Here is a 17661-nt window from a genome sequence, read left to right as displayed (position 1 = left end):
AGGAATACTCATTCTATGGTTATTTCAAATGAGTATAACTTTATTTATTCCATCAAAGTAAAAGTTTGAATGAAAGTTGATGGGTACCAGCTGTCAAGCTTATAAATGGAAAGAAGTGGGTAGTTGAGAAATACCGTAAATGCAAGGGTGTGACAGCAAAAAAAATCTAAAACAGATTGTTAACAATGTTATTTTATATTATTTATATATTTATATTATTAAATATAACTTATCACATATATTCTAAGTAAATTATACATCATTTTTTTCTGAAATCATATAACTTTGTATGTAATATAATGTTTTATTCACTGAACCCTTCAACCCAAGTACATTTTCTCACCATTCTTTATCATTGTGTAGAAAAAGAACAGCCAAAGGACAGTTAGTAATTTCCTTATATGTGTGACTCTGGAACACAAAACATAAGTAGCACAGATATATTTGTAGCAATAGCCAACAATACATTGTTCCATTCCATTCCATTTTCTACCACTTATCCGAACTACCTCGGGTCACGGGGAGCCTGTGCCTATCTCAGGAGTCATCGGGCATCGGATGGAGTGCCAACCCATCGCAGGGCACACACACTCACTCATTCACTCACGCACTCACACCCTACGGACAATTTTTACAATACATTGTGTGAGTCAAAATGATTAATTCTCAAGTTTAGAATTTCTGCTTTTAGGTTCATCTACTCTTGTTCATTTACTCTTCACAATGTCAAAACAGCAGTAAGACAATATAGAGGGTTAAATCAAGTCTATTAGCAACGGCCTGCCACAGTGCCTCTGATGGACAACTTTAAAGTCGATTTTCTCAATATATATATTTTTTTGCACCCTCAGATTCCAGATTTTCAAATAATTGTATCTCAGCAAAATATTGTCCTATCCTTACAAATCATACATCAATGGAAAAGTTATTCAGCTTTCTGATTTAACCTCATGACTTGTTTTGTGGTCCAGGGTCATTTTTGGGATTTTTGAGTGAACAGCCTTATTATAACCTTTTAATTACTTCTCATTCGGTCTGGATACAAATAAGCTGATCTGAACTTGGGACATCTGCAATGATTTTTATGCAGTTGCATTTACAGTTCTGTTACTTTTATTGGATTTGAATCATTGCTTTAAAGTGTGTCCGATGAGGTATATCTTAATAACAAGTCAATTATGTTAGAGCTTATATTTCTGCACAAATGATCATATCATTGGTGTTGGTAAAACAGTGTTAAGACATAAAGAGAGGCTTGTGTATTCTCACTGTATAAAGGTCTTTGTCGCTGTCCGTGGTCCTGATCTCAATGCAAGCGCTCATTTATGTGAAACGTTTCTTTTTACATACGTTTGTGTAATTGCAGGATATTAACTTACAAGACAATTCCTCTTACAAGCCTCCCTTAAAGACAATGTAGCTGTTATATATGATATACTGTATAATTATCTACATATATGTGGAGCTATTTAAAGGCATGCGCTTCAGTGGTGCAGTGATACATCGCAATGCAGTCCCTCCTTTCCATGATTTTATAGTCATATAAGAAGTCTCTAGGCTGTGTTAAGTACTCTGACGTTTGTATTGGTTTGGAAGGTATTATGCAGTTAGATTGTTTGCTTGTTTGGCTGAAAGTGCTGCAGCATATGAGGAGAAAGTAGCAGTGAGAGGCTGTCCTGCTCTTTGACAGTGACATATATTTTGCTCTCCTGCAGCGGAGCCTTAAGACAGCCTGGCTGCTCTGTGTCCTAACCCTGTCACACCGCTCCACAGCTAACAAGACAGGCCAGAACGACCACGCCAGTACATGCAGTAAAAGACATCAGCAAACACACTTGATTGTGAGAACATTTGGAAACACGATGGTATATTTTATGTAAAAGCACAAGGTAAACCCTCAGGAAACATTCATGCATACACATATGCGATGATCAAAGCACAGGCGGTGCAAAGCGGTGGAACTGTGAATCTTTGTGATCATCTTCTGGGGTCAACACTGCTCTGCATGGATTATAAGATTAACAGAATAGAGAGTATTTGTATTTTATAAGAGATCTGAATAGATTTGTAATGAAATCTATTTTCCTTAAAAAGAGAGAATTGTAATGTTCCTTAAGGATTGAGTGTTATTTCTTTTTATTATATAATCATCTCTTTATTTTGAGAATTGAGTGAAAATTGCACTGCTAATATTAACTATGTCTTGTAGTCACTGCACAGGGAATAACCTGTTTCTCACTATCCGTCTCTCTATGTTTCTGTCTTGTTTGAAGAGCATTATGTTCATTTTCTCATCTATGTGCATGCGGTCAGAGCTTTGTGTGCACAATGTACACACAATGTATTTCCTGAATATGTTTTTGGGGCTTGCTGATGCAAAACTGAAGTGCTGTGATTGAAAAGAGCCCACTCACATGTTTCTGATATTCTGATTTATGTTGGTTTTAAACTCATAGCTTCAGCATTAGCCATGAGGCTCAAAGTGCCAAAGCACGACACAAGCAAGACAAGTCACCATTAAAAGTGTGATGTAATTCATACTGTACGTAACTGTACTCACTGCCCTGGAAAGGGTTTGTGAATGTTGAAATGTGAACATTTGCTGTCACTCTCACCCTCAGGCACTGGGGGATAAATTATGTAAGCCAAACTGCTCATGCAGCTTGGCTATGAGTTACAGAGAATCCGAAGTCCTTCTGTATCAAATCAATTCGTGAAGTTCATGTTAAATACTGCCTAGCGGACAGAGTATGCAAGGATTAAGAGAACCTGTAAGTGACTAAAGTGCTATTCAAGGTGTGTAAGACAGAAGAATTGCAGGGCAGGAGTATGCGACATGTGTTATAAATTGCATGTGAAGGGCAGGAATGTGTGTTAAATACTCTCTGGTGTCGTTAAATGCAGGATTTGGGACATTCCTCGTCTCTCCCCGCGGACACCCGAGACTCTTGAAACTGGGTCATGCAAGTTGGCTTCTAGCAAGGCGTGATGGGACATGTAGCCCTCATTTCCATCCCCTATCTGCTCACTTCAAGCTCTCCCGTGAGGCAGCGAGTGCAGCTCCAGTCGGATCCCTGGTGTCTGGATTCCACTGCTATGCCAACCCTCTCAACAGATGGGGTTGTCTGCTCAGGATGGGCGGTTGTCCCATGAACAGCACCTTACTGCCAGAGATAGACATGGTTTATTGCTTAGCATCCTCAGACATGCTCCATGTGCATGCTGTTTTTGTATATGTTTTTATGGCTGTAACTGTAAGCGCAGATGGTCAAACATAGAAGCTTGTTCACCTTGTTTCTGGAGCTGAATCAGACATCTTTATAACACTAAAAAAGCATGGGTCCGCCAAGCCCCAGATTTCGCAGTTTGTTATTTTTCTTGTGGTAACAGAGCAAGAGCCACATAAAACAGATATAAAACATTCTGAACTGCTGGACTGAGCATAAAGTGATTGTTAACCCAAAAATGAAAATTCATCATTCACTCACCCTCTTGTCATTTCATAGCTGTATGACTCTGCAGAACACAAAATAAGATATTTTGAAGAATGTTGGGAACCGAACAACGGTGGTACCCATTCACTTCTATTGTATGGACACAAAACCGTTGCAAGTCGCGCAATGGGTAGAACTGATGATCTTTTGTGTTCTGCAGAAAATGTCTGCTTTTTTTACCCTTAAATAAAGCCACAAATAACAGTACAAAGATGAGCATAAACCTCAGTAAATCACGGTGCGTGATTCTTTTTAATACCCATAAAGTTTGGGTCTGAAGAACTCCTGTAGACTCCTATACTCATGGGGAAACTCCTAATGCAAATGCGATAAGGTCAGTCACAAAAAACAGCTGTGTACAAAGATTTTCTTGCATAAATACAGAAAATAGTTTTTTTTAAGCTTCATTTGTGGGTGTGCCCGACTTCAACAGACAGTTCACCCAAAAGCAAAAATTTTTATGATTGTTTCCTTATCCTCAACTTGATTTAAATGTTTATGAGTGTTTTTCAAAGATTTAAATTGTCACTTTTTGTCTTGATAGGACATAAAACGCAGCTTCAACATTCGTAAAAATGTTCCGTTCTGTATTTAGATTAAAAAGTCATGCAGGTATTGAACTGAATTCAGAGTGGGTAAATGATGACCAAAATTTTGGGCAAACTACCCGTTGTTAATTTGTTCATAATTTTTGGCAAATGCACTTCCCATAACATAAAACATAGAACAAATCAGAATGTACAGTGATCAAGCTTCTCTAATAAGAAAAGAGAGTGCAGACCTCCTTGCTGAGGAGAAAAGCACCGTGCCTCACCATTTTATTGTAGTGGGAGTTTATGTAAGTGTGTGTGTGTCAAGAAACGTTTCTTGTCGAGGTGCTTTGACGAAGCAGAAGAAAAGGGTCGTGTCTTGTTTACCAGAGTGTAGCTGTTAGCACTTTTAGTCTTGAACAGCATACATTCCCCACACCCCACGGGAAGGTTGAACTTCGCTTACACAGCCTGAACTTCACCCTCAGATCAAAGCCCGGGCAGCTTTTTTCACTCTGTGACTCTCTTTCTTTGTGTATTTCTCACTGTGTTCTTTACTTTGTCTCTGGGGGCATACAAGCATTAACTAAGAGAGACTCAGAGTCACTGGGTGTTGGTCAGCCTGAGGGTCTTTACAAGAAAGAATAAATCTATATACAATATATGTCTGTCTAGACATAATCATACATTGACATTATCAGTCCTCTCACACATTTTTGCACAAAGTAAGTTCACAATAAACTTAAAAAAACAGCTTATTTTTCATCCAGTTACAGCACTTCAGAGGGAAACATTTAAAGTAAGCAATTGTCTCTTTTTTGTTTCATTATTTTCCTTTCTATGTAAAAGAGGGAAAAGATTCCTGAATAAATTGGTTAAAATACCATAACACAATTAACATCACACTTTTAGCGCAAGTGGTTCAGTAAACATCCAGTAAAGGGAATTTCACTTGATGTTTGTGTGCATTTTGTGGATGGTCAAATGATTAAGAACATTATCATATCTGTATGCACATCCATTGTGAGCCGATTCAGAGCTTGGTTTGTAGTTTTGCAGTGATGCTGTACAGTAAAGTACGTCAGGTCACGGTAGTCTGCCACATTCTTCAAACAGTTTGCGCAATAAATTGATTTGTATCATTCTTTTGCGAATCGAGTGCTAAAGCAACACAGACAGTGTGTGGGTGCAATTTATTTTTAGTGCTTTCCACATTTTTTGCTGATTCCCCCTCAGCACGCTAATGCTAATACTCACTAAACACGGTATGTGTATATGTGTAGATTGTCCCTTATGCTGCGTGTGTAACTGACAGCCCTAAAGCCCAGCTATGTGTATAGCGATGTCGTGAGAGGCTCCAGCAGCAGGTGTGTTACACAAACATATGCTCCCTGTGGGTTTGTTAGAGGCTTGGCATAACTCCTACTGCAGATGTTAAGCTGTATTGGCTGAGCTCTGCTTCACCACAGGCAAACAAACCTGATGAATCACGCCACCTCACACGGGTCTCAAAACACCTCACTATGCCTCACATTGCTTCACAGTGTCTCACATCATGGTACTCCGTCTCACATGGATTCAGCCTTCCTAAAAACACCTAAGACTGCATTGTGTTCATTCTCAGCACCTCATTTTGCATCAAAGTGACTCATTTTACTTCAGATGTTCTTATATTACGCCAGCTCACCTCACATTCATTGCTTGAAGATATAGTTCAGACAATAAATCTATGATAATTTACTCAGGTTTTCATTTGGTGGACAGTCATTTTACTTTGATTCACCAAAACCCATCTGAGTAAGTGGAAAATGATCCGCGAGCTGGCACTCTTTATTAAGAATTTAAGTGAGGATTGTATTGAATTTATCCAGACAGGTAGCCTATTCATTAAATTATCTCCTCCAGTGTTTTGATGAAGATAAAGTCACTACTGGATCGCAAACTGTGACAGTATGATTCATTTTCAATTGTGGCTTCTAACAATAATGACAACAAATTAGATAAGGCCATTACTTTTTGCACAAATTGTTTAATTTCTTTTATTATTTTGTTATTTATTTGAATTTATGCGTTTCTATTTTATATATTTTTTGTATAAATTCAATTTATCAGAGGTGGACAGTAATTCAAGATTTTTACTTTTATTTAAGTACTGTTCATATTTCAAGTATCTGTGCTTTGAGATCATTTTAGTTTTTTAGTTTTTAAAGTTTTTAGTTATAAAGCATATGTCATACTTTTACTTCACTACATTTCATAAATACAGAATAGAATTACCTTTAAATATCAAAAATTTTCCCACTTTTAAAATGAAAAAGTAAAAATACTTAAGTAAAATATCATAAGTACACATACTAGATTTGAGCTTGTACTTAAATAAAAAAAAGTGATTCTTGAAAATTTTGGAGTGAAGTAAAAAGTATGATATATGCTTTGTAATGTAGTGAGGTAAAATAATTGATCTAGTTATCGACATGATCTGAACATTGGGCAAAATCATTTTTATTTCAATTTTTGTCATAATCGAACTACCTCATGCTACGTTATCCTTGTGATGTGATCTGTTCTTTGACCTGATCTGTTAACAGCACAGCAAAAAAAAACAGGTGTTGTTGAAAAATTTAATAAACCGTATACAATATAAATATAGGGAATATATTTCTTGGAATTTACATCATGTTTGAAAAGATCTGTCTGCTCTCGAGGCCTCATTGAATGGAATAGACTTTATCTAATGCATATTTAGAATCTCTAGGGAAGCAGTAGACCATCTGGGTATTTCTCACGTACAGCTTTTTTTTAACATACTATTCATTACGCAATATTATTTTCAGCTGTTATGGGACACAAAGAATAACAGAGACTTCGGTCTTGGGTGAAGTATTTCATTAAACGGGCACCTCACGCTCCTTCAAACCTTACATTGCCTCACATTCACGCGTCGCTTCGGTCTTGTCACTCTGCCTCACATGGCTTCAAACTGCCTCCTGTCACTTGTTACTTCCTCAGATCGCTCAAACTTCCTCGCATCACCTCACACTGCCTGACATTGCTCCAAAATAGTACGAAAGAAAAGCACGGCCAGCCCGCCCCCCTGCATAAGTCTTAACGCTGTCACGGTTACCTGTCACCGGAGACAATGAGACGATGGCATGTCGGTGTGCCGTCTGTAAAACAACTGCTCTCAGTGCTGTTCTAGTCGGCAGCAATGAGGACATGGTTAAGACAGGGTTAAAATGTCAACATCACATTCCTCCAGCTCTCCTACCAGCACTATAGACCTCAACAAACATAACCGTTGCCAAATCTTTATACATTCCCATATTTTCTTGCCTTCTCTCCTCCTCCTCACATTTTCTCACTTGAGCTTGAGAAAAGTCAAAACTCGGTGGAAATATAAAGCGCACTTGCGTGAGATATTGGAAGGCGTACATATTGTATCTTTTAATATGTTTTAATGTGTACTCTGGAGATGTGGGATTTAGCCACACAAAGCAAAATGATGGCAGGGTGTTTGATGTTCTGTGCCCACGCGGTACATACATTATCGAACAGTGCCTTATTTTATAGGGGAATATCAAGTAAAAACAAGGCACATATGGTCCCACACGTACACACGGTGATTCTTCCATGTAGCAAACCGCCCACTCAGACCCTGTTAGGATTCACTCAAAGATTTGGCTGGCAGATTGAATGACTGATATAAAATGTACCTACCTGTACTTAAATTAAGACCCATTCTGTGTACAAAAATGTCATTTGGATTTAGAGTAATCTCTTTATAACTAATTAGGTAATTGCGTTGGAGAGACACCAATTCGTCGTTGGCATTCACGGCAACAGCTCCTTCCAAGTTTAGCCCAGGTGCCAATCTGTCTGTTGCTCTGACTACTGCATGAAATAATGAATACAGGAGAAAAACACTTTGTGTCCGATCAATCAATATCTCAAGGTGTAAAGGCATTAAGTCTGAAATAAACAAACACTTTTTAGCCTACTGAGGTTATGCTATAGGGCTTTATTTATTTCAGCCTCTCTCTCTCGCTTCACTTGATCTGCTCTCTCATTGGGATGCACCTCCGTGTCTTAGCCCCAGCCCTAATTAAAGCTTCCTTTGGGCTTCGCTATGTGGAGCACCAAAGCAGATCACATCTCTGGTGGGCTGAGGAAGAGAGCAAATGAGAGGAGCAAGTGAGAAAAAATGGAGAGGCATCAAGATAGACATGTTCAGACTGCCAATGTTGCCTGTTTTAGCACTGTGCTCTGTGATTGTGATTTCACATTTCATTTAAATTCTCATTGTTTTAGTAATATTTGGCACTCGCTGCACTGAGACTTGGTGTGATCTAAAAACAATGGCAGATGATCTCTAATTATTCTTAGCATGGGTTTTTATAACAGAATAAATTCCAGTAAGCTTTTATGTAACAAATTGAGTGTGTGGAAGAAAAAAACAAAGCAGAATGATGAGACTCGGTTCATATAAAAGACAAACAAAGAGAAAATATACTGTAGGCAGTTTAAAGGGGGATATAGAGCAAGGCATGGGATTTTTGAGCTACAGGAAATGTGTCAAAGAATTGTTTCACAACCTTGGCCTTCATAGCAGGGTTGGGTTTATTAGCGGACTTGCTCTGACCGATTTTACAACCAGGATTTTATTTTGAGGCCACTGAAGATTGTTGTGAAGAATTTTTCAAAGTTATATACAGTACAGTTGAATCCTTGGATTAAATCATTTATTCCTGTAACTTTAGTGTGTACTGAAGCTACTCAGAAGAAAAGCTACTGTAAGACTCATGCGGAATGTGGACCAAGCAACAGATCGAATCAAATCACTTTTATTGTCACATCATCACAGCACAACTGCCTTGGTGAGTGAAATTCTTGAGAGTGTGCTCCGGAAAGTGCAGAAATAATTTACATATAGGCAGAACTATTTACATACAGACTTATACAGATGACATTGTGCAATGAACACATACATATACTTAGTACACACAGTGTACTATTAGACATACTTACAGTTATCAATACACATAATACACCATACAGTACACATTCTGCATTATTTACAAAATACAATAATATGCGAAGGTGCAGCAGATTATACATAAACTGGATACGCTAATGTTATGGATGTGCATTGGATGGTATTCAGTGGTAGCAGATAGATTGTTGTATTAGTGCAGTGTGTACGTGTACAGTTTGAACTGTGTTAGAGTTAAAGTGCAGTGTTTGGCATACCGTAAAGATCTGAGCGCGGTTCTCTAAAAATGTATTTTTGGTTGCATTTAGATTTAGCATTTTATTCAAATTCATTTTTATCCTCTTCACATTTGATATTTTCCTCAGCAACATACAGTGGGGATTAGACGGGCTGATATTCAGAAACCTTGCATGACTGCTTGATTGATGATGTTTGCCATGTCTGGATGTCACATCAAGTTTTATATGGAAGCCTGACAGATAAGTGATAGGCTGAGAAAAACAGGCCCATTCTGGAAGGCCAATAGTCATCTACTGACATTTTGACAAGTAAAGCTATGAAAGCCATGGGGGTTAAACTATTAATTAAAGGGACAAATCACCCAAAAATAAAAATTGAGCCATCAGTTACTCACCCTCCAGTTGTTCCAAACCTGTATTAATTCATTTGTTCTGATGAACACAAAAGAAGATTTTTGGAAACAAATATCAGAAAAAAGAAATGTTAACAGATTTGTAAAAACTTGGCGGGGCTAAAATAATTTCAGGGGGGTTTGGGTAGAAAAAGAAAATTCATATGCTAATTATTTTGCTGTTTTATGTAGGAGGTCTCACATGTATACATGAAAAGACTTGCAGTATGTGCGTAGTAAACTTAGATGATCTAGAGATTTCTCATTTTAAGTCTTGAAGTGGAATATTAATTATGTGCCATGTTTCTGTATTTCAATTAACCAATTTCAAAAATGTAAAATTTAAACAACATTTTCCGTATACTCTGGCAAACATTATTACAGACTATTCTAAAATTATTGTTTTACCCAGTAAAATGTGATCACTTATACATTACTTTATGATCTTTTCCCCTGTTGTTTAAACATATTTGACTATTTATTAGATAAATGTTTGATCCTTTTTGTATTTGATTTCACTCATATGTATTCTCTTTCTATTTGCAGATTTGACGGAAAAGCTGTCCATCAACTTAAACTCAATGTTAAAGATGCATCATGCAGCATTGCAGCTATATCAAACCTGAAAGGGAAATGAGAAAATGAGGAAAAACCATGACAACCCTACAGCTTTGACAGCCCAGGAACAACTCCATGTGTGAAGAATATTTTGCATACTTTCACTTACAAATCCAGCTTCCACTTTGTTTTTAAACACCCCCGTCCTTCATCTCCCATTATGAAGAGTAAATTGACTGCACTCCCTCGCTGTACCACTTTCCTCTTATTTTCCTTTTTCTTGATCTTATGCCAGCCAGCATTGGTCAGAGGTGACTGCTGGCTCATCGAGGGGGATAAGGGTTATGTGTGGTTGGCAATCTGCAGCCAGAACCAACCACCATATGAGACAATCCCCCAGCACATCAACAACACAGTACATGACTTGCGGCTTAATGAGAACAAGATCAAAGCCATTTTTTTCACCTCCCTGAGTCGCTTCACAAACCTGACTGACCTCAATCTCACCAAGAATGAGATCTCCTACATCGAAGATGGTGCTTTTGCAAGTCAGGCAAATCTGCAGGTGCTGCAACTCGGATATAACAAGCTTACCAACCTGACTGAAGGCATGATGCGAGGTCTGGGACGCATGCAGTGTCTTTTCTTGCAGCACAACTTGATAGAGGTCATTGCCACTAATACATTCTGGGAATGCCCCAGTCTCAGCAACCTGGACCTGTCATCGAACAAACTGGCCAGGTTGGACCCATCCACCTTCACAGTTTTGGGCAGACTGATGGGATGTGAGCTTGCAGGAAACCCTTTCCATTGCGGCTGTGAGCTTTACAGCTTTCTCACCTGGTTGGAGGCCTTTAATAATGTCACGCACACTTATGATCGCCTTCAATGTGAGACCCCACGAGAGCTGTATGGTTATCCGTTGCTAAGTCCTGTTGGAAGTCGTGGGCGCAGTGCCCGTTATTATCTCTTCTCATTGTGCCGAGGTGGGACGCTGATTCCTGGCATGACTTCCCTGCCACCCGACCCTGAAGTCTCAGGCATGGAACCTGACACATTGGACCCCTTCCAGCCAACAACTTCTTCGGAAAATGCATTTAGCCCCAGCATCAAACTGCAACATGTGTCTCTCTCCTCTGCGTCTCTTCTTATTCGGATTCCGAATCCGTACAGCAAAATGTACATCCTCGTGCAGTACAATCAGAGCTTTGTGTCAGATGTGATGAACTTGAAGAATAAAAAGGAACTGATCACACTCGATAAACTTAAACCAAACACCAATTACACATTTTGTGTGGCCTCCATACGGAACTCGCAGCGTTACAACCATACATGTTTATACTTTTCCAGCCGAGCTCCTAACCCAGATGACCTGATGCCCCCACCTTCCACCACCACTCATTACATCATGACCATAGTGGGCTGCCTCTTTGGAATGCTCATTGTGCTCGGCCTTGTCTACTACTGCTTGCGAAGACGCCGTAGACAAGAAGAGAAAGAGAAATCCATCTGTGTAAAGAAAACCATACTGGAAATGCGCTACGGACCAGAGGTGGCAGCTGCGGTTGCAAACGATCCCGCAGCTGTTCAAAAACTCCACGAGCAGAGCCATCATCAGCATCACCATGGCAAACTAGCCATGTCCTCCTCTTCCAGCTCCGCCATGCTTGGCCACGGATCGGCCAATACTAGCTCGTCACGCCTGTCCTCCATCCCTCAAGTAGAAAAGATGGCTACTGCCTTCTCTGAAGCCATGGCCACTAAAGGAAACTACATGGACATTAGGACATCTGCTATTGGAGATGACAGGGGGAGAGATGGAGCTGTGGTACATAGTTTGCGAGAGGAAGACTTCAGGGAGGATGATGAAAGTGACCTGGGTGATGATTCTGACGACGACGGGCGAGGATCAGCTTCAGAGATTTCGACCATTGCCATGGAAGTGGACAAAGTCAACCAGATAATCAACAACTGCATTGATGCACTCAAATTGGACTGTGTTGCAGCATCTAGCACTTCTACCACAACAAGTGGTCCCACATCTCCCCCACCTACCTCCAGCTCCTCCTTGATCAGAGGTCTCATTCCCACTTCTATTAGCATCAATGATACATGCCAAATCCTGCCATCCCCAAAAATCCCTGCTCCACCTCCACTTCCCTTCACAGCTCCCCTTTCGGAAAGACCTGGGATCACAGGGGGCGGCTTTATGTCACCGCCATACCGGCCTCCTCCCCCAGCGACCGCAGTAAGGCCCATTCAAAGACAAATGAGTGCGGACGCGGCCGTAATTGTCTCCAATTCCAAGAGGCACTGCCGCCCATCCAGTGGGAAAGGAGGTCGTGTTTACAGCCTGGATGTTCCAGAGCCTCTTAGCCCAGACCCCTGCCAATATACAGACAAGGGCAGCCCTGTGGGTTGTGGTGAGCCCCTGGAGAGGATCCCATTAGTATGCGGCGGTGGAGGTGGGGGCTGTAACATGGATGGCGATATTGTAGATGGAATGGCCCTACAGCAGCACCTAGAGGTGCACCCTGACTACCACTGTGCGGAACATCGTCACTCCGTCCCCGCTCTTTACTACGAGGGCTCTCATGACTCCCCGGCTCAGAGGGTCTCTTTCCTGAAGCCTTTGTCGCGCACCAAAAGAGACGCTGCCTCTTACTCTCAGCTCTCTCCCAGACACCAAAATTACTCTGGGTACTCCTCTAGTCCAGAGTACTCCTCTGAGAGCACATTGCGGATCTGGGAGCGCTTCCGTCCCAACCGAAAGGGCCCACGTGAAGAATCCTGTTACGTCACGGCGGGAAACGCCCTGCGTAAAAAAGTCCAGTTTGCCAAGGGGGAGGACTTGCATGACATCCTTGATTACTGGAAGGGTGTGTCAGCACAGCAGAAGCTGTAATGTGCGGAACTGCACGGATACACATCGCAGGTCTCCTTCACTGCCTGATTAACCGGAAGTGCAACTGTAGCGAGGATGTTCGGTTAAAGCTGCAGTGTGCAAGATAAAGTTGTGTATGTCAGAGCTTGAGGACAAGTTGCTTTAATCTGATTTTGTACTGCATGAGTCATCGGCGAGCCAGAAAGAGAGTAAGAGAGCCTGATAACAGACTAAAAACATCAGATCACATTCACAGAGGTCTAATTTTAGATTGAATAGTTTTCATATTAGTGAAGATGGCATGTCAGTGTTAAACAAAGTTTTACTCATAAACTAATTTATTGTTCACATCAACAGTAACACCATGAGTCTTAGCCTGAGATCTATCTGTTTATACTCTCCCTCAAATCACAAGGCATTACATTTGTTTGCCATTGTTGTACGTCCCAGTAAGCAAATGAGTGTATATGTGTGTATGTGTGTTTAGGGTAAAACGATGTGCTGATTTTCCTCAAACCTGTCAAAAACAGTCTCCCCCATCCGTATTCCACAAACTATGTGAAGGGCAGCCAAATTTACATTTCAATAGCAATCCTAATGTGAAAAATAGAACAGAGGGAAAGAAAATATTTTAAAATAAAAACAGAAGAAACTCCCAGGGGAGCTTTTGGAATAGGCAGATGTGTTTGCAGCCGCTTGCAGGGCACTGCAGAAGGGCATAAATAGTGCATGGGGCGCTCGAGAAAATAGTCTAGATTTATCAGGGTCAGTGAAAAGGCATAGATGGGTTTGAAGCTCAGTCCTCTCTCTCATGCATTATTTTATCAGAGGTTACCTTGTCACATGTGTCACAGCAGGAGCACAATGTTGGCAGCACAGGTTTATGTATTTGGTTCTTTTGGTCCAGGGTCAATCTGTTTAGTTCATTAATTGGCTTTTGGAAGCCTGTTGCTGACAGCTGAGACACCAAACATGCAAAATGACCTAGACTCAGTTGTGGCTGTTTAAAAATGAAACTATATGAGTCTTTTTAATAGCTGGGTCTTATTTATTTTTCATAATAATATAGTAATTTCCTGAATGAATACATATTTTGTCTCTTATGAGAATTTATATAGAATTTATATAGTTTCTTCTGATGCTCTACATAGCACTTCAATTTAAATATAGATTTAAATATTATACCATAATGTAATATTAATGTTGTGATTTATTGTAAAAATTACCAATATTATTAACTGCAGCACTTTTATTAGCCATAATTTAATTTGTGTCTGGTTAGATTAGACTAACTAATTGGCAATTAACCAAGGCTATATCATTTACTGATGTGGGATAAGCAGCAAAGACCTCCAATTTGATTAAAAGAGATCAATCTCTCCTCATCTCTCAGCAAACACATTCAACCTACAGTTTCATGGACCAATAAACCAAATAATTAGATTAGTGGCACTGTGGGAAAATATACATGCGTTTTCAGTGCCCTCTCACAAGTCTGAAATGACAGTTGGGGCATCCAAAAGGCAAATAAAATGGAATTAATGGTGTTTACTTTGTAATGAAATGTAAATCTGAAATCCCTCCTTTAATACACGGCATAACTTTGACCTCATGCCTTTGAGGATGTTCACAGCACTGTGTTATGAGCAGGTTAGCTTGATTTGACAACCGGGGAAGCCTTTTTCAAAAGAGAAAATCCTTTTACATATGGGGTTTTTAAAGGACCGCTGTGTTCCACATCAGGTATTTTTGTGCCTTCAGTAATAGGGTCCATTGTTTGCAGGAATCAAGCGTTCAAGTTTTTGTCTTTTTTTGTTCATATTCTGTTCATATCTCATCGAGGGCTTTTATTGTAAAATGCATGTTCATGTTCCATCATATCCCTAGATTAGATCAAGTTTTTATTGTAAAAACATTACAGTGCCTGCCAACATTAGACATACACTCAGGCATGATGTCACTTTGCGCTCTCCTTGTGGGTTTTTTTAAGATTTCAGTCCATGATATCTTATTTAGTTTGACATGGATGTTTTAGTCAGGAATCAGGTGATACAATGTTGAATGCTAATTTACAGGAATCTTGATGGTTCAAATACGAGGGACCAGCAGCAGCTATAACACATTGAGTACAGTGTATTTTGACATTACATACAGATCATTTACAGTAGAGTGAACCCTAACTGGACAAACCGTTCTGGGGAAACTGAAATGGACCCGTGAAAGACTGCTACCGGAGGCTTACTGTGACACACTCCTTACTGAACTGGATTTTAAAACCCTTTGGATTGATCTTAAGGAACGAAACACACACTCCCCATCAAGACTGTTTGTTTTTATAACAGAACAATGTGATGCCCAGATACTGTATGTGTTTTTAGATATGGTTTTTATCGTGCCTCTGATTTACAAAAGCATCAAATGTAAAGAGAAAAGAAAAATGCTCTCGTGTACAAATGCTTGCCATTCATTTTTGCTATTAACTGAAGGTTGGCTTAACAAGAGAGAATTAAGGAATCAGTGGGCATGGCACCTTTATGAGGTTTTCTGTTATATTTGAATTGTTTAAGAAAATGTATAGTTAATGTTTTCTTTATAGTTCTTTGCTGGAGGAGTAATATTTTCTTCTCTCTGTTGTCCTGCTCAAGGGCCATCTCACAATCTTATTTCACATTCAATTAATGTTTCCCATTCGTACAGTCTTAACAAACAAACCTATTTATTTCAAGTTAAGGTCTAAGATCTTTTGTATTATCAGACCTTAATGACTCCCTGTATTATAGTCTTCAACTGGCTTTATTTGGTTATAATCTACTCGCTGTTTCTTTAATTTGCCTATAAATCTTTGCTTGACAAATCAACCCAGCTCAAACAAAGGACAGGTTTGTTAACTAATTCGTTTGCTTTTTAAAAATATTAATTTTAAAGGTAATGGTATTTTCTTCCCATGTTAACTTGATGGCAGTGAGTGGTTAGGGTCAGAGTTTTATTTCTGCTCATTTCCAGAAGTTGAATAATGCATGTTTGTCTCTTACTCTGAATCCTTTGCTGAAGTGTTTCATGAATTTCCTGCTTTACGATTCACTGTCAACATGATTTTATGTTATAAATTCAACATTTAATCATGTGGCAACAGTTCCTTTGTCTACTTTCATGTAAATGGTGAACGATATGTTCTATGGCGGCCATGCTAGAATTTATATTTCTTTTCATCTCATTGTGATCAGGCACATGACCTATTCCGTACTGTAAATGACAGTGAGGTATATTTTTAGAGTGGAAAAACTACATGGTCTTATTGCTTCTTCACCCAAACTAATGCTAATTAGCAGCTGGAGGCCCTTTCTCTATACTTAGGTTTAGGAAGTTAGTTGTACCAAGAGAAAATACTTTGACATTAATCATTGTCAGCTTTCAGCAATATTACACCGAGCGTAAAGTGGATTACTCTTCCACAGCAGTTTTTACTCGTTTTAAGCTCTTTAGCATCCTCTTAGTATTAGACACTATAGGAACAGATTGTCTTGGAGAAAGCAAAACAGATTTGATTTAATGCTTTGAGATGAAAATTTCACCCTTTTAATGGCCTGTGGGGTCACAAGAAAGTAACAAATGCGCAAACGTTTTAAGGAAATTGACTTAAAACTGAGTTCTTTAAAATCTCAAATCCCTTATTCATTATTTTTTTAGTTCAAAGGTTCACATATTTGTGTTGTCATGCAATGAACATATTTAAAAGTAATTAATTTGAAAAGAACGCAACTCCTATTTAACTAGACTCATTCATTACTCAAGACCAATTCTTTGCTAATTTTCCATTTATTGTTGTCTCCTGTCTCCTTTAGGGTGCACTCTCACTTCTCAATCTGAACCGCGCCCGAGCATGTTTGATCCCCATGTCCGGTTCATTTTACTAGTGTGATCGCTCCGTATCGCGCCCGGGCATGGTTCGTTTAGCGTTCCCTGGCTCGCTTGGAAGAGTTAGACCAGAGCACGGTGCGATTGGGCTCGGGCGTGGTACACATGCAGTGGGAGCGCAAATCGCGCAGGAGCGCAGAACTGAAAGCATGACGTAAATTATGCGACTGTTTAAATTCCTCCCTGAGATTCAACTGTCACCGTAAAAAACTCATAAACCGCGCACTTACACGTGCAGGCATGTATCATCGGTTTTTCAAACATAATCCAATGTGTGTAACGATAGGCTTTACGATAATAAAGCACGAAAGGGTGATTTAAAAGGCATAAAGAGCCGTTTACTCTCGTATCGCTCTCGTATGACAATGACATCATTTAAGCAGATCGGTCTGTGCAGCGCACGTATAAAGTTAAACACGTCTGATTAGCCCCAAACTGAACATTGCGATTGATTCCGTTGTGCTGAGAGGGATGCTTGTTTATGTTTGCTTCGAAGCAGTCGCATCGTAATGATGAAAGCGTGCCCCCGGGTGTGGATGGTAAAGAGCAATGTGAGCGCAGGCCTGCGGGGGAGTGGTGAGGGGGGACAATCGCGCTCAGGCACAGTTGAGAGCAATCGGGATAAGTGGTAGTACACCCTTAATCCATGCAGCATTGAA

At 39.8% G+C, this 17661-nt stretch overlaps 1 protein-coding gene across 2 annotated transcripts in view; it reads left to right on the top strand.

The window, feature by feature from the left end:
* LOC130426636 (protein phosphatase 1 regulatory subunit 29) overlaps positions 1-16211 on the top strand; it is a 62447-nt gene extending 46236 nt beyond the window's left edge. Inside the window, exon 3 of one of the 2 annotated variants that reach the window (XR_008907208.1) lies at positions 2905-3056. Coding sequence is in view for 1 of the 2 variants with exons in the window: in XM_056753512.1 (XP_056609490.1) it covers positions 10424-13108 (2685 nt within the window). In the remaining variant the exon portion in view is untranslated. Of the gene's footprint in view, positions 1-2904; positions 3057-10191 lie in introns of those variants that run through there. The other variant, XM_056753512.1, reaches the window with a different exon arrangement.
* Positions 16212-17661: the final 1450 nt, after the last annotated feature.

Source organism: Triplophysa dalaica, chromosome 7 (genome assembly GCF_015846415.1).
Source record: "Triplophysa dalaica isolate WHDGS20190420 chromosome 7, ASM1584641v1, whole genome shotgun sequence".
NCBI classification, from domain to species: domain Eukaryota; kingdom Metazoa; phylum Chordata; class Actinopteri; order Cypriniformes; family Nemacheilidae; genus Triplophysa; species Triplophysa dalaica.
This window is presented reverse-complemented; position numbering and strand designations above follow the sequence as displayed.